Source organism: Heloderma suspectum, chromosome 7 (genome assembly GCF_057233095.1).
Source record: "Heloderma suspectum isolate Gila_16-S chromosome 7, 16-S_ref, whole genome shotgun sequence".
NCBI lineage: Eukaryota > Metazoa > Chordata > Lepidosauria > Squamata > Helodermatidae > Heloderma > Heloderma suspectum.
This window is the reverse complement of record NC_139464.1, coordinates 94026554-94045243: the sequence shown is the minus strand read 5'-3', so window position 1 is coordinate 94045243 and position 18690 is coordinate 94026554. Positions and strand designations below refer to the sequence as shown.

At 42.4% G+C, this 18690-nt stretch overlaps 1 protein-coding gene across 1 annotated transcript in view; it reads right to left on the bottom strand.

Moving 5' to 3' along the window:
- The window catches only part of IL17REL (interleukin 17 receptor E like), an 85296-nt gene that overhangs the window by 14946 nt on the left and 51660 nt on the right, over positions 1-18690 (bottom strand). The window contains exons 10-13 of the mRNA XM_084810942.1: positions 5964-6127; positions 4984-5028; positions 2911-2968; positions 990-1135 (exon numbers count right to left, since the gene is read on the bottom strand). Coding sequence (XP_084667068.1) covers positions 990-1135; positions 2911-2968; positions 4984-5028; positions 5964-6127 — 413 coding nt within the window. The remainder of the gene's footprint in view (positions 1-989; positions 1136-2910; positions 2969-4983; positions 5029-5963; positions 6128-18690) is intronic.

The following is an 18690-nucleotide window of genomic DNA, read 5'->3' as shown; positions in this document are numbered from 1 at the left end:
CGCCCCATCCCTCCCCGCCGAAATTCTGGCCAGGGGGGAGCACCCCGCCTCTCCGGCCGCGAAAGAAAAAAAGTTATGTAAAAAACAAAACAAAACTTGATAGGCTACGTAAAGATTTACGTAGCCTATCATGGCTGACTTTGAAAAACTAGCTGTGATAGGCTACGTAAATCTTTACGTAGCCTATCACGTTTTTGTTTTTGTTTTTACTTTACTGGGAAATGGCGGCGGCGGCAGCCGGTCGGAAGACCGGCCGCTGCCGCCACCGGGACCCACCACCGAGAGGGACATTCGCATGAGGTAAGTCCCATCCCGGGGGGGGGGGGCAGAGAATTTCCCCACCAATTTCGGGGGAAACGCATTCGGCCTCCCGGAGATTCGTGGAGAAATTCTCCAACATCCCTATATTTAGGTATATTCATATGCAGTGGGGTAGTGGAGCCAGGGCTCTCGGGGATGCAGCACTGACATTTTTTTATTAGCAGGGACGCTGATGTCATCTGCCACCGCCCTCAGACTTCCTTGTCCCTTCTGAGCTTAGCTGCAGTCCTCGCAGTAGCTGAGGGGCGGGGGGGGGGGGATTTTCCCAACAACAATGCATTATTCTCTGTTGTAATGCAAAGTATTTTTTGGATGGCTTGGTCTTGAACGGGCAATTAAGACCTGTTAGCTTTACACACACGAAAACCCTGCTCCTGGTGAATATGAAAACTTCTAGAACTGGTTTCTTGATATGGACCATCACAAGTGCCTGAATTTTGGGGCCCTTCTTGGAGGCGTAGCCAGGGGGACTGTCATGATAAGCACCTGTGCTTCGACATTTACTGCACCACTGTATATATGAAGTATATAGATGCTTTCCACTGAGATCAATGGTTCTCCTACATACCACACTTCTCAACATTTTTGCAATAAGAGGACGTGACAGGCATATCTCAAGCATGCTGTGTTCACTTCAGAGCTTTTGAGAAATAAAAAGCTGCACAAACCACAGAGACTGTCTGGTGTATTCCAGTAGAGTTACATGAAAATGAGTCAGTCCTGTTACACACAAGAACTGAAAACTGTGCTTCGGTGTGTGATGTGAAGGAAACTTCTATCTGTTCTTCCATTGTAGCAAGCTTCATTTTCCAAGCTGGAACAGAAGGAGGAAATCTATTTCTGCAGTTGATATGTGGTCATAATTGAACTGGTGATATTTTTTATCATTGTCACTTAATATTGTTTTGATTTATAGCACCTTCATCACTGAGGCTCATAGGTGATAACAAAATGTCCATAGTTCATTTATATTCACAGCAGCAATATTACTGTAGATCATTATTATTCTTTTTTTACAGACAGGAGATTGAAGCTAATCACTTACACAATGTTACACCATGAATCAATGCTTGAGATAGAATTTGAACACAGGCCTTACAGCTCCAAATCAAACACATTTCTAAACCTAAGAGCTGCATCCCATAAACTTTGTATTTCCAATAGCTACAAGCCACTCCTAATTTAACTACCAATGAAAGTGTATTTGCAAATGTCATGTTGGAACTTGGATCTTAATTATGAAAGTAGATGAAATGTAGAATGTAGACCACTATGATGTTTTGCCGGTACTCAAAACCCGCTAGTTTCTTCCTACCCACTTTAGCAAATGCAAATAGATCATGCAAGTCACCCTTCCTGACAGCCCCCTGACAGCCCCTTCTATTATTCTTCTCCACTCCTCCTACCTTACCAGCTCCTGTCCGCCTCACCAGCTTAACCCTCAGACAGTACATAGGAGTGCCAAGGCTCATTTCTCCCTAGAAATCACTAGTACTAGGCTGAACGTTCGCAAAGGTTTCAGCATGAAAGTGGTGCTTCCCACGGCCCTAAAATGCCCCCCCCCCCACAAACCTGGTCTTTAGTAATAGTTCATAAACTATTTCCTGCCTAATCAGCAGCTGCTTGAGCACTATTTGTTTTTCAGACAAGGGCATCTTCACATTGATGACATTTCAATATCCCACTGACTTACCTTTATCAAGTAATCAGTGTAATGGCATTATTGCATGTAGCCAACCAGATTTGGCAGTATGATTACCCCGCAAAGCAAATTCAGCGTGAGGGTAGTGTTTCCTGCCCTCCAGCTGCTGAATTGGCTTTGTGGCAACACAATGTAGCTAACTCAGGTTGAGGGCAGGAAATACTGCCATCACTCTGAATGGCAAAATATTTTTAGTTGTAGGACCCTCCCCACAATCACCTAATGGTGTGGCCCTTTAAGCATCAATTGAAAGCTTTCACAAAACACACCCCTAATTCAGTTCAGCCCTAAAAGTCATACCCTATGAAAGCCTTCTTCCTGACTAAAGGTACATAGGATCTGGTTGTGGTTACTCTGCACATCTTAAAGAAACTATTTTCTTTAATATTCACATGCCTTGGAAATGGTCACTAAAACAGAATGTGGGGCTATACCTTGATGAAGTCTGCCTAGAAAGAAGTCTACACGCACGCGCATGCGCACACACACACACACCTATGGGTTGGTTTATGCCATTGCGCTCATATGCTACTCGTGAGTTTCCCACAGGGGGCTGGTTGGCCACTGTGTGAACAGAATGCTGGACTAGATGGACCTTTGGTCTGATCAAGCATGGCTCGCCTTATGTTCTTATATTCTGAATTATGTTGTTTTAATAAACTGCCCTGTAGCTTGGCAAATGCTTGATTTATTCTTGGAGGAAGGTTTCACACCATGGACATTACCGTATTTCAAAGGATATATTTTTCCTGTTACATATGTTATGATATAACCTCTATGTTACAATAGCTGGGGACTAAGCAGTTTGATATATTATGACTACTGCTGATCCAATTAAACCAATTATGAACCTAAGAAGGTACTTATAAATATAATTAACATTTTACCTTGGGAATTTCCATGAGCAAACAGGCATCTAACCCAAGAGCCATGCTTAGTTGTAAACTAAAATGGGTTGTAAAAGAAAAAATGATTAGTTACACTGACTTTTTTAAAAAAAATCAATCTGAATGATTGGGGCCGCAATCATAACGAGTGGGGTACCGCAGGGCTCCGTCCTGGGCCCAGTGCTCTTCAACATTGTTATTAATGACTTGGAGGAGGAGGTGCAGGGAATGCTGATCAAATTTGCAGATGACACAAAATTGGGAGGGATAGCGAATACTTTGGAAGACAGAAACAAAATTCAAAGTGATCTGGATAGACTGGAGCGCTGGGCAGAAAACAACAGAATGACATTTAATAGGGACAAATGCCAAGTTCTGCACCTAGGAAAAAGAAACCAAATGCACAGTTACAAGATGGGGGATACATGGCTCAACCACACTACAAGCGAGAAGGATCTTGGAATTGTTGTCGATCACAAGCTGAATATGAGCCAACAATGTGATGTGGCTGCAAAAAAGGCAAATGCTCTTTTGGGCTGCATTCATAGAAGCATCACTTCCAAATCCCGGGAAGTACTAGTTCCCCTCTACTCAGCAATGGTTAGGCCTCATCTGGAGTACTGTGTCCAGTTCTGGGCACCACACTTTACGAAGGATGCAGACAAACTGGAGAGGGTTCAGAGGAGGGCAACAAAGATGATCAGGGGACTGGAAACAAAGCCCTATGAAGAGAGACTGAAAGAACTGGGCATGTTTAGCCTTGAGAAGAGAAGACTGAGGGGAGATATGATAGCACTCTTCAAGTACTTGAAAGGTTGTCACAGAGAAGAAGGCCAGGATCTCTTCTTGATCATCCCAGAGTGCAGGACACGGAATAATGGGCTCAAGTTACAGGAAGCCAGATTCCGGCTGAACATCAGGAAAAACTTCCTGACTGTAAGAGAAATACGACAGTGGAACCAATTACCTGGGGAGGTGGTGGGCTCTCCCACACTGGAGGCCTTCAAGACGAGGCTGGACAGCCATTTGTCAGGGATGCTCTGACTTGGATTCCTGCATTGAGCAGGGGGTTGGACTCGATGGCCCTGTAGGCCCCTTCCAACCCTACTGTTCTATGAATCTATGAATCTATGAATTTCTAATTGCAGTGGAGTGATGTAAGAAGCTGAATGAGCTGGAGCTTTATCTCTGCAGGAATGGTTCTGCCAGCCAGAATGACATTGTTGTTCATAGGATTAATCAAGCTAGTTAAATAATAGGGAAACTATGGCCGCAATCCTAAACACACTACTAGAGAGTAAGCCCACTGAACAAAATGAAACTTATGTCCAAGTAATAGCTGAAGCACTCTAGGTGGCTCACAAAACAAAACTTAAAACCATAAAAGATCACAGCATAGGGTTGTAACTGTGTTGAGAAGCTCCTTTTGGCTATTTTAACATATGAATGGAGAATGGGATTGCAGTGTAAGGTTCCACCCCTAACTTATCTCCCTTCATTATAACATCTATGGATAGTTCCCACATGTACAATTGCATGCATGCAGGCTCTCTACAGATGACAACTTTCTACAATCAGAACCAAAACACTTTCAGTGCAATCCTAAACATGCTTACTCAGGTCTTCCATTTTCAATGGGAGTATATAAGTATGTTTAGGATCACAGCCTTGGAAGTTGGAACTGGGTAGTTCTTGGCAAGCTAAATAATTCAGATGGAATTAATACACTATTCACAAGATCAATGCTTCCTCAAACGCTTCTCAAACTATCTGTCGATGACAGCTAATGACAACAGTCCTATTTGTTAAACAGAGCTGTTGAGGCAACAGGGAAATGGAGGAAAAATACCATGGTTTGCCTTTGCATGGGGCATAGCCATATGCTTAAAATTGTCTTCTCTTCTTTCCTGTCCATTAGCAAATTACTGGTAAAGAGCAGGAAAACTGAGGTCAGGGGGGTAATTATTTTCTGCCCGCATGTTGTAAAATAAATAAATAATCATAATCCATTGCCTAGAATGGGATGTCCTTAATAAGCAGTAGAGTTGGATTATTTATTAGGAAATAATATACCTTCATGCAAAGTCTTGGATGTGCATCAACTCGAGAATATTTCACCTGATTGAAAAGAGTGATCAAATAATTAGTTATTGACATCCTCTGGAAAGACAAACATCAGCATCACTAGCTTTTGCAGGATTTAAAAAGATTCATCATTTATTAAAATTGTGTAACTCAGGGGTGTGCCACTTCTGGTCCTCCAGATGTTGATGGACTACAATTTCCATCAGCCCTGGCCAGCAGTGCCAATGGCAAGGGGTGAGGGACTTGCAGTCCAACAACATCTGGATAGCCACAAGTGGCACACCCCTAGTATAAATGTCACTTACTGAACTGAACCAAACCCAATGTTTACTTGATGAACACCAAATCCCTATGCAAATGACATGTCCTGTGCAATGAATGCATGGAGGGGGAGTCAGTGGCTAGGTTCACACAACACACTAACCCACACTCAGTGGTCTACTCCATCTTCTATGTGACAAACGTTCTGTTCAGAAGGTCAGGTGAATACACAGTGGTCAGGCATGAGGAAGCAGGTGTAATCCTGACCCAACCCCTCCACAAGTTCAGTGTACACATGGCATGTCATCTGCACAGAGCTCAAATGTGCAACCTATGAAAATCTCACATGTGCGAATATCATGTGTGACAGATTACAGGCAAGCTTCACAGTAATTCCACATAGGAATTATTTTTAACAAGTGAAACAGGCCTAAACAGACTTAAATCCAAACTTTGTTTGTGTGTTGTTATTGTTGTTTTACTTAAGTGGGCAGTGCACTGGAATCCTAGCAATGTAAAAGATCCTTTTACATGGCTAGCTAGAGTGGTAGGGGTAGAACTGCAATGAAATTTCACGCAGTCACAAAGATGTTCAGAAAAACAGCCAATGGTGGTGGCGAAGTCTGGTCAACAGGCCCACCCACACCCTCAATGAATCCAAACCCAAATGCTACACCCAGTGCACATCCATGCTCTTCAGTGCTTACTTTTTCTGCAGCAGTATTTGAAGTGTTCTCTAGATCAACACATTGATCATTAGTCTTCAACAGCTGACAAAGGCTGACAGTGACATGAACAGGACAGGCAGCTTCCCATGCCAGCGTTTGTGTGACAGGATTATAAATAATGTTATCCCACAGGGCCTTGGTATCTAAAAACAACATACGAGGGTAATGAAGGAACAGTAGAAACACACAATATATTCCCCTGACATTCAAGATCATGATCTGAGTTCATTTGTTCTCCAACTGTAGCTAACGGCCTATCATTATGTTGGATATGGGTGAGGGGTGACCCCATTGTTCTCAACTATGGAGAAACAGAAGAGCCATATTCAGTTCTTGTGCTCAATACCACTCATCTTCCTAGTGGTCACTACAGATGGGTTAGCATATCCCAAGTAAATTCGTTATTTACTTTGAAAAGTAATGAATTTCTCCATGTGAGCTCAAATACAAAATCTTGTTCCAGGTATACAAGTTTTTTCACATGGACAACATCAGGATGCATCTTGGGAACTGTAGTTTGCAATCTCATAGTGCAACATGTCATGCATCACTACTAGGGATGGACTGTCTTATCTCCGTCTGGTCCCATTGGGTGACTGACGTGCCACTGTCGCCACCCACCCACACAAGCTGGCTGCACCGCGAGAGCTACAGGACAGGTTGGCAACCATCCGGGAAGCACTGCGAGGCCATCCATCACCTTGCAACATTAGCCCTGTAATGTTGAATCATTGCCCCTTTAAGGCAGCCATAGATGCAACATTAGATTGCAAAGTGACTGAGCCATGATTTCTGTACACATTGGCAACTCGGTAAAGTGACAGATGGCCTCACCTCACTTCCCACCGGTTGTGAGCACTCAAGCGAGCCCTCCACAGCCCAGCAAGAGGGTTCCGTGTGGTTGGACGGGAGGGAGTCCATCAGACTCCACCCCCTTCTCAGACTCTCACGCCATCCCTTGTCACTGTGTTATGTGCCCCCTTTCCAACTGGTTGTTTTCATGCGGCCTGCCTGTGTGATGTCATGTGATGTTTCTTGCCATCGCTGATCACTGGTATGAAGATGTACTTGCAGAGTCTTCTTCCTCTGAGTCAAAACTACAGCAATGGCAACAACGAGGGAAGCAGCTAAAAAGAGTGCTTCAAGCAAGGGGGGGGCATCTAGATGGTAGGATAACTGAAAATCTAGGGGGATCTGTGTACTAATTTACTGCAAAATACTTCAAACCTCCCAATCAATTCCAAGTTTAGAAAGGTGACCATTAGAAATGGGTGGGTTTCGACCAAAAAGCTGACAAAGTACGAAATTCTGTGGCATCACTAGACTGGTGACAGCAACTTGGGAACAAAGAAATAGGCCTAAGACTACCTCATGGGTGGGAGCTTTTAAAAAAGGAAATTCTCAAGGCACAATCACAAACAATTCCAACAAGAAGAAAAGGTGGAAGACAACAGAAGAAGCCAATGTGCCTTCACAAAAAGCTTAGGGGTGACCTCAAAACAAAAAAGGACAAATACAGGAAGTGGAAAGAAGGCCAAGTAACAAAGGAAGAGTACAGGCAGATAGCACAGAATTGCAGGGATGGCGTCAGGAAGGCTAAAGCTGAGAACGAGCTGAGGGTAGCGAGGGATGCTAAAAACAACAAAAAGGCTTTCTTCAGCTACGTGCATAGTAAAAGGCAGAGGAAAGAAATGGTGGTTCAGCTATTAAATAAGGATGGCAAAACGATAACAGATGACAAAGAAAAGGCAGAGGTGCTCAATTCCTACTTTGGCTCAGTCTTCTCCCAAAGAGGGTCTATGACCCCCCTCCTGGCAAAGGCAAAGTACAGGCTGAAGGGGCAGGATTGCTGCTTGAGATTGATAGGCATATGGTCAAGGAACACCTAATGACTTGGAATGAGTTCAAATCTCCAGGGCCAGATGAACTGCATCCTAGAGTAATAAAGGAACTGGCAGAAGAACTCTCAGAACCGTTGTCTATTCTCTTTGAGAAATCATGGAGGATGGGGGAAGTGCCAGATGACTGGAGGAGGGCTAATGTTGTCCCTATCTTCAAAAAGGGTAAAAAGGAGGAACCTGGGAACTACAGACCAGTCAGTCTGACATCAATCCCTGGGAAAATTCTGGAGCAGATGATAAAGGAATCCATCTGGAAGCACCTTGACAACAATGCTGTGATTACACGAAGCCAACATGGATTTGTCAAAAACAAGTCCTGCTCCTGCCAGACAAATCTGATCTCATTTTTTGATCAAGTAACCTCCCTTGTAGAACGTGGGAATGCTGTAGACATCATATACCTCGACTTCAGCAAAGCTTTCGACAAAGTGCCCTGATGAGTAAACTAGCTCGAAGTGGGCTAGATGAAACAACGATCCGGTGGATCCACAGTTGGCTACAGAATCGGACTCAAAGAGTGCTTATCAATGGGACCTTCTCAAATTGGGGAGAGGTAACGAGTGGGGTACCGCAGGGCTCAGTCCTGAGCCCAGTGCTCTTCAACATTTTTATTAATGACTTGGAGGAGGAGGTGCAGGGAATGCTGATCAAATTTGCAGATGACACCAAATTGGGTGGGAATTTTGTTTCTGTCTTCTCTTTGGAAGACAGAAACAAAGTGATCTGGGTAGACTGGAGCGCTGGGCAGAAAACAGAATGACATTTAATAGGGAGAAATGCCAAGTTCTGCACCTAGGAAAAAGAAACCAAATGCACAGTTACAAGATGGGGGATACGTGGCTCAACCACACTACAAGCGAGAAGGATCTTGGAATTGTTGTCAATCACAAGCTGAAGATGAGCCAACAATGTGATGTGGCTGCAAAAAAGGCAAATGCTCTTTTGGGCTGCATTCATAGAAGCATAGCTTCCAACTCCCGGGAAGTACTAGTTCCCCTCTACTCAGCAATGGTTAGGCCTCATCTGGAGTACTGTGTCCAATTCTGGGCACCACACTTTAAGAAGGATGCAGACACACTGGAGAGGGTTCAGAGGAGGGCAACAAAGATGATCAGGGGACTGGAAACAAAGCCCTATGAAGAGAGACTGAAAGAGCTGGGCATGTTTAGCCTTGAGAAGAGAAGACTGAGGGGAGATATGATAGCACTCTTCAAGTACTTGAAAGGTTGTCACAGAGAAGGCCAGGATCTCTTCTTGATCATCCTAGAGTGCAGAACTTGGAATAATGGGCTCAAGTTACAGGAAGCCAGATTCCGGCTGAACATCAGGAAAAACTTCCTGACTGTAAGAGAAATACGACAGTGGAACCAATTACCTGGGGAGGTGGTGAGCTCTCCCACACTGGAGGCCTTCAAGAAGAGGCTGGACAGCCATTTGTCAGGGATGCTCTGACTTGGATTCCTGCATTGAGCAGGGGGTTGGACTTGATGGCCTTGTAGGCCCCTTCCAACCTTACTATTCTATGATTCTATGATCTTTGTTCCATGCTAGCCTTTATACCATGTGGTATAAAGAACATTTTAAAATGTTGCATCATACACAGGGATGTGTTAGCTATATCATCTTTTAATCACACCATGCTTGTCATGTGCAATATCCCTTGCAGGATCCCCAAACGTTGTTGGATTACAGCTCCCACCATCCTCATCTAGCATGACCAATTGTCATGGGTGATGAGAAATGTAGTCGAACAGCATCTGGGGGACCAAGGTTGGGAACCAATGCCATAGAACAAGGGGTCCCCAAACTTTTTTGGACCTGTGGGCACATTTGGGAATTTGAGGAACTGCTGTGGGCACTACCACAAAATGGCTCCCATAGAGGATGTGGCTAGTCACATCATGGCTTCCATGGCTAGTCACATAATTGTTTCCATCACCTGGCTAGTCAAAAGACAGGCAATTCACTCAAGAAACTGAGTACAAGCAGAGGAAGTGTCTGAGCTCCAAAACCAATCTACATTATTTGACCCCACAGAAGCACAACAAAATACCCATTTAAGGTTGCAATCCTATTCATGCTTACAAGGAACTCAGTGTGATTTACTTCAGAGTAGGCCTACATAGGATTACTCTGTTTATCCTATCCACATACACACACCTTTCCCCAGCCCCAAACAAAAGAAAATGTTTTCCGTACCACAACCCCAGGCTCAGCCACCCTGTTCCCCATAATAGCGAGACAAAAGGATGAGGAGAGAAAGAGTAAGACTAGGGACTGGGACGGGAGAAACAGCAAGGTAAAGAGGTGGGGATGAGAAATAGCAAGGCTAGAGGCTGGGAGGGAGGGGGAAATAGCAAGGCAAAGTGGTAGAGAGGAGAGAAAGAGCAAGGCTGAGCTAGGAGGGGAAGAAACAGCGATGTAAGCAGTTGAGGGGGAGAGAAATAGCAAGGCTAGAGGCTGGGAGGGAGGGGGAAATAGCAAGGCAAAGGGGTAGAAGAGAGAGAAAGAGCAAGGCTGGAGCTAGGAGGGGGAGAAACAGTGAGGTAAAGAGGTGGGGGAAGTAATAGCAAGGCTAGAGGCTGGGAGTGGAGAAGGGGAAAGGTCTGTGTGAGTAGAAGAAGATTAGGTGGGGCTAGAAAGCAACCCTTTCCTTCTCTTTTTGCCTGCCTAATGGCTGATCAGCAGCAGGTTCAGGAACAAGAATCTGGTTCCTTAATGTTTTTCCAGTTTTTTAATCAAAACTAAATTTTTGAAGGGGGCAGGGAGTGGAGAGATTTGCAGGCACTGTTGGTGCCACATTGGGGACCCCTGCCATATAGGATAGGAGGCACACCATGCTGAAAACTCAGCATGGCCAAAGAACTCTGATGTGGGGCTTTACTGTCCCCCATAGAAGTGAACAGTTGCCATTAACTCTTCGGGAGAAAAGCAAGAGCTGCTTTCACAAAACTATGAGGATAGGGACTAAACCTGCTGCTCCCTGCTGCTGGTGACCTTTTCAACAGAGCCTAACCTTACCTGAGCTGCCCTGCCCTGCCAGAAATAGATAGTGCATGGAATATCTTGGGTCACCTTCCAGCATGACATGCCCCTACTTATATATTTGCAGCTGTGGTTGGAAAAACAGCCAAACAAATATTATGGAACTATCAGCCACATGTTTGAGACCCACATCTGGCAAAATTTCAGAGTCGATACATTTTCTCATCCCGTCTGGCCTTCACAATATTACGGAGTCTGCTTTCTGGCCTCTTCCCTCCATGCACAAGGAGGGAAATGAATTATGGGAAGCAGGTTTCACTGACTGCCATGCACAACCATACTTCTCAAAAAGGTGACATTACTGAAGGTTTTTGTCTTGTGAACCTGCCACATTAACAGTAGTGGGTGTGGAGAAAAAGACACAAAAGGCTAGAATACTATGAATTCTTGGTCAAGAGGCAGGCCTTACAAGTGGATTCCCCAATAAGATAAACTGTCCTGGATGGGTACATCACCTGTCCTAAAAAATTACTCATACATGGCAAGCCACTACTTGATTTTCTTCTAATATTAATACTACTACACATTTTGTAGTATCAGTGAAAAAGTTTTCCCTACCTCAACCCCAGGCTCAACCACCCTTTCCCCACAATAGGGAGATAAAAGGATGAGAGGGAGATAAAGAGTAAAACTAGGGTCTGGGGGGCGGGGGAGAAACAGCAAGGTAAAGACGTTGAGGGGGAGAGAAATAGCAAGGCTAGAGGCTGGGAGTGAGGGGGAAATAGCAAGGCAAAGGGATGGGCGGGGAGAAAAAGCAAGGCTGGAGGCTAGGAGGGGAAGAAACAGCGAGGTAAGAGGTTGAGGAGGAGAGAAATAGTGAGGCTGGGAGTGGAGAGAGAGCACAAAGGGGAAAGGTCAGTATAAGTGGAAGAAGATTGGGTGGGGCCAGAAAGCAACTCTTTCCTTCTCTTCCTCCCTGCCTAATGGCTGATCAGTAGTAGGGTAAGGAACAAGAATCTGGCTCCTTAACATTTGTCCAGTTTTTTAATTAAAACTAAATTTTTGAAGGGGGCAGGAGTGGAGAGCTTTGCAGGTACTGTTGGCACTACACTGGGGCCCCTGCCATATAGGATAGGAGGCACATCATGCTGAAAACTCATTAAGTGCATTAAGACTACCTTCTTGGTAAGGTTTCAGATTCTGTCCTCTCATTGGCTTGAGTGGGACGTCAACATTTACATTTTATGCATATCCTTAACACCATAATTTGCCACAGCAAACTCAAATGTTTCTAGATATGTGTCTCACATATCTGTGCGAGTCACAGTGTTGTGGAATTGACTGCGGCTCCTTGCCATAACTACAAAGAGAAGCAAAAATGCATTTGCCACATAGGGTATGAAAACAGTTGCTTGGGGCCAAACCTACACATCCAACAGTATCATGCCTCTGACAGAAACAGTTCCATCCATGAACTGGGAAGGGGCAATTCTCCCTCCCCCTCCCCTGTGCATCCTCAAAATCTACTTGACAAGGTTGGGAAACCCTCCAAAGCAACGCAAGAGCTGCAGTGGGGAGGAGAGAGGGAGGAAGTCCCATCATGGCGTCATGCTAGCTGACTTCCACTAGCGTGACGTTGGATGTAACCCATTACATGGAGTTCCAGGAAAGTTTATTGGGGCCAGTGGCACATAACGAAGATCAGGATTGGGGTTTTTTGTTTTGTTGGTTTACCTTCTCAGTGTCAGGAGCGCCCTGGCAGCCTCTTTCAGTAGACTCCAATAGCCAACTCAAGACACAGACGAAAGGATTCTTTTCAAAGCTTTAATCCTTTTACAACTTAATGACTCTTTCAGATGCTAATCACCAGCGACTAAAGCAAGGAACAGCAGAGTGGCCTAAGCTTCAAATAGGCAGTTGATCCCCGTTTGAAAGAGAGTCACTTGAAGACCCAGAACTTATGGGCTAGGGAGAGATCCTCCCTCTTTCCCTTGGGTCCATGGGAGGCAGCCATTGCTTGCGCGCCAAACGGGCACTACGCCTCCTTTCCGCACCCTCCATCGCTCATCGCTCTCTGCATTGAGCATCTAGCAAGCCTTGTTCCTGCACTTTCTCACTGCTAGGATCGCTATCTATCTCAGGAATGCCGGCAGGAGGAACCTCTGCCAGCTGCTGTGCCTGTGAGGGATGAGCTGGCTCCTCTCCCATGGATTGCTGTTCCTCCTCAGAATCAGAACTGCTCTGGGGCTCTAGTCTATGGGCTCAGTTTCCACCCTGACACTCAGCTCTAAACTTCTTACTTGTAATGTTGAACAAGTATTTAAGGTAAACATTCAGATACACATCTGTGGAAAATTCAGGCTGAGAACCTGATGAATTTTTTATTATTATTAATCTTTTTTCTTTTTATTGTGATTTTAACAAAACAAAAACAAATCATGAAAAGAAGAAAAAAAGAACAAGAAATTACATGCATAGAAATAACTATATTCCATCAAATACAGCATTGTAAAACAAACAAACCAACAAACAAACGAAAAGGGGATTATGTGTGAGCTTCAAGAAAAGCAGACCAAATATCCGTATATTTATCCATTCGCGAGTGGCACCTATATACCACCCATTCAAATGCTCATAGCGTTGTTAGGTCCTCAATCCTTTGCATTACAGGAGGTGAACATTTATCCTTCCAGTGTTGTAATATCAGTCCTTTGGATGTCATAAAGGCTTGGAAAATCCATTTGCGCTGTCCATGCATTAACATCCAAGAAACCAGTAAATAGTTTAGGAGGATATGCACATCATTCAATATTGAAGAGTGTTCCAGTACAAAGTTTGTCCATATTATGAGAGCCTCCCAAAAGGAGACGACTATTGGGCATTGCCAAAACATATGGATAAGAGAAGGATTAGATGCATTACATCTCCAACAATTCTGGAAGAGGTTTTTAAGTTTGGATGCTGTGGAATCATTTCTTACTGGCATTAAAATGAAAACAAAAGATCCATCTTCTTCAGCTTCTTGAACTGGAATCCAGCCATTTTCTATTTTCTGGCTGCTCTCAGTATTTTGTTTGGGTTCTCTAGTTGATAAGAAGTCTGGGTGACATGCCAGATCAAAAGCATTGCATGGTACTGCTTCCCCCCCCCTTTTTTTTCTAATCTTTCGCCCCTCCGTTTTTTCTTCTTCTTCTCCTTTTGCATATGTATACCCATGCTCAGTGTATGTATTCAATATGCAAGATGGGCCTAGCTGAGTATTGCAGTTGCACATCGGTCCAAATGGAAGGCAAAAGTTTTGGGGGTTTTTTAGGGTTTTTTTGTCTTGGTCTGCTGGGGAGGGGCACTTTTTTATAGTATGTGGACACAAATTGAATTATTTGAGTTTTATTTTTATTTTGGTTTTTTATTTTCAACTATTGTCCATATTTTTGAATAATTTTTATTTTTTCTCAGTTTTTACGTAACAAGAACTACTTCAATGATGTCTGAAATTGTTAGTCCTAAATATAAACTAAGGATGTATTTGTTATGTATATACCATTTATGGTATATTTAGTCATTGTTTGTAAATTTGGAAATACGTGTTTGCATGGAGGGGCAAATAATTTGCTTTTGTTCTTTCAATGTTTAACATGACTTCATGGAACGTCAAGGGGCTATGAAATGTAAACAAACAGAAAAGAGTTCTTACTAATTAAAAGAGTTTACTGTTGACATGGATTTCTTACAAGAAACCCATTTGATGGCTGCAGATTGACAGATGTTTCAAAAGGACTGTGTTGGCGAGGCCTATGTCAAAGATACTTCAACACAGTGTAAAGGGGTTGCAATTTTAATTCATAAGTGACTTTCTATTTCAGTTCAGCAGATGATTTTTGGTACTGAGGGGTGTTTTTTGATCTTGGTAGGAAAGTATATGTGTAAATTAATTGTTATGATCAATGTATATGCGCCAAATATTGATTCTCTGGCTATGTTTCATGATTGTTTTGCTAAACTGGTTGATATTACCTATGATTATTTCATTGTGGGTGGGGATTTTAATGAGGTCTTAGATCCTTTGTTAGATAGGAGTACTCCTTCTCCTAAACTCAATCTGCTGTGAGATTGGCACTCCAGGCTTATATGATGGAATATGGTTTAACTGATGCTTGGAGAATTTTACATCCTGCTGATAAAGAGTATATTTTTATTTCACCAGTTCACCATAACGGCTTTAGATTAGACTATTTTTTTATTTCTACAACTTTAGTATGTCAAATCAAAGATTGCAAGATTGACACATTGGTAGTGTCAGATCATACCCCAGATACACATACCCCATCTGTCAGCTGAACTAACAGAGTATTTCAGTACTAACCAAGGGTACAGCAGGCTCATGCGCCATTGAATGGGAGGCTAGTAAAGCTTTTATAAGGGGCCAAATTATATCTTATGCTTCTTATCAAAAGAAGCTAAAAAAAACTCAACAGACACACTTAAATAAGAAGTTGAAATCTCTTATAACCAATTTGCCACTTCCCCTACAGGACAACTTTAAGAAGAGCAATAGAATACCAAACATGAGTTGAATAATATTCTTTCACAACAGGTGGACTTTGCTCTGACCTGTCTACAACAGAAATATTAGGAAAATGGTGAACGTCCTAGTAAGATCCTTGCACATTGTCTTAAACAGCATCAACATCAAAATGTCATTTCAGCTATTAAAGATGAGAGTAGCAAAGTATATACTTCTCCTACAGACATAATCTCACAAGTTTTAAAGTTTTATTCTGATCTGTATAGTACCAGTAATAAGATATCAGAGTAAGATAGGGACACTTTTTTTTTCTCAGATTAATCTTCCACATTTAGAGTCTTCACAACAACAGCTCCTTTTAGCTCCTCTGCATTAAGAGGAAATTATGAATGCAATAATGAAAATGAATACTGAGAAATCACCCGGACCGGATGGATTCCCAGTTGAATGGTATAAAACATTCTCTAGTTTTTTAGCCCCAAAATTGTATTGCCTCTATAACCACATTTTCACAGCGGGCTCTCTTTCTTCATCATTAAATGAAGGTGATGATTCCTAAGCCTGGCAAGGACCATTGTGCTAAGTATCGACCTATATCATTAATTAACATAGATATCAAAATATTAGCAGCAATCTTGGCTGATAGATTACAACAAGTCATGGCTGTACTGGTTAGACCAGACCAGGTGGAATTTATTAAAAATACAGGGGGGTGATAATCTTAGATTAGTTGTTGATCTAGTTGCTTTAAACTCTGAAAGAACTGACCAGGCGGCCATTTCATTGGATGCAGAAAAGGCCTTTGACAAAATTCATTGGAAATTTATTTTTACTACATTGACTAATTTTGGTTTTCCTATAGAATTTTTGAAATGAGTTAAAATTTTATACTCAGCTCCTAGAGCAAGAGGAATGACTAACAGTTTATTCTCAGGGTTTGGGTTTTTTTACTTGGGCAGGGTACCAGACAAGGTTGTACACTTTCCCCATTGATATTCAATTTATGTTTGGAACCCCTGGCATGTGCTATTAGACAAAATAATGGTATTCATGGATTTGTTCATTTTGGTTTAGAATTCAAAATTAGCCTTTATGCTGATGATCTTTTGTTGTTTATCTCGAGACCCCAGTCGTCGGTTCCAGCGTTGATGAAATTGATTAATACCTTTGGTGAATTGTCCGGCTATTCAATTAATTGGTCAAAGTCAGAAATAATGCCAATTGGAGATAGGGTATACTCTAGTGTATTAGCCAATTGGCAATTTTGATGGTGCCCAGAGTTCATTACTTACTTGGGAATAACTATTCCTAGAGATATACCTGAAAAGATTAGGTTAAATTTAAACAAGTTGATTAATGATATTTCACGAGACATAGATGGGCTTCTTTAAAGTTGAGTGTATGGGGTAAGGTGAATAAGATGAATACACTTAAGATGAACACCATACCTCAAATTATTTATGTTATACGTGGGATCCCTATACTTATACCTGGCAAATATATTTCCAAAAACTTAATGCTTTGTTTTGTATATTCTTTGGGGGTTCCTCTCCACCAAGAATATCTTTAAAAAGGATGCAACTTCCTATTAATGAAGGCGGGTTCGGTTTTCCAAATCTAGCTATGTACCATCGGGCCCATTTGCTGACCTCTACTAAATTTTGGTCTTTTCCACTCAGACTAGATTTTCCACCTTGGTCAGTGTTGGAATCTTCCTGTCTGGAGCCTCTCTTTAAATGGAAGGCATTAGGTTCTCAGCATATTAAAGTAGACAGAGCTCCTCCCACAATTTTGGCAGTTAGAGAAGTTTGGCATATAATGTCACATCAATTACAGTTTGATCCATTTTCCCATGCTAAACTGACTTTATGTGGGAATCCAGATTTAAGAATTGGCAAGAAAATGTTTTTATGGTGGACCTGGACAGATAAAACCTTCTTCACCCTGGATCAATTAGTGGGGGTTGATGATGAGTTTTTGCTATTTTCAGCTTTGCAAGATCAATTTGATTTGCCTGCTATAGCGGAATGGCAATACTTGCAATTGAAACCTTTATTGGTATCCTGCTTCGGTCCTGCTGCTTTTACTGCTTTGGAGTCTCCTTCGCTATTGGAAATACTTATTGAAGCTGATAGGATATATCGACCTACGATTCATGCTTACAATCATTTATTATCAATGAATAAATATGATGCAAGTAGTTACAGCCAGAATGGAACAGGGAATTGGAAGTCCTATTTTGTTTAATCAATGGACTGCCGTCTTGGCATCTGTATCGGACATTTCAATGGATCTTCGGTTATGCCTTATTCAGAAAAAAAATTTGTTTCGGGTCTATTGGAAGCCACAACATCTTTTTAATAAAGGCTTGTCAAATTCGGCTAATTGTTGGAAGTGTAATGCAGTCAATGCTTCTCTTATTCATATACTTTGGAAATGCCCAATGGTTGCCTCCTTTTGGGAGGAAGTTATTATATGGATAAATTTTGTATTGGAAAGCTCTTCAATATTTACTGATGTAAATGTTCTTTTAAATTACTTACCCACTTCTCGGAACGTAACACATGGTCAGCGTAAATGGATTTTTCATGCCCTTTTGGTTGCTAAAAGACTGATACTACAATATTGGAAGGATAAAAGCTCACTGCCTATAATGCAGTGGACTGAAGACGTAACAGCACCAGCAATATTTGAAAGAGTGGTATATAGATATAACTTGCAGATGGATTTATATGTGGATATTTGGTCTGCTTTTTCTGAAGTTTATGTGTAACCTTTTTTCTTTCTTTCTTGAATATAGTAATATTTGAAATGGAGGATTTTAGAACATGTTGTTGTATTTTTTGTTGTTGTTCTTTTTTTGGTTTTGTTATGTTTTCGGTTTGTTTTGTTTTGTTAAAATTCACAATCAAAAAAATTCCAAATCCCGGAAAGTACTAGTTCCCCTCTACTCAGCACTGGTTAGGCCTCATCCGGAGTACTGTGTCCAGTTCAGGGCACCACACTTTAAGAAGGATGCAGACAAACTGGAGAGGATTCAGAGGAGGGCAACAAAGATGATCAGGGGACTGGAAACAAAGCCCTATGAGGAGAGACTAAAAGAACTGGGCATGTTTAGCCTTGAGAAGAGAAGACTGAGGGGAGATATGATAGCGCTCTTCAAGTACTTGAAAGGTTGTCACGGACAGGAAGGCCAGGATCTCTTCTTGATCATCCCAGAGTGCAGGACACGGAATAATGGGCTCAAGTTACAGGAAGCCAGATTCCAGCTGAACATCAGGAAAAACTTCCTGAC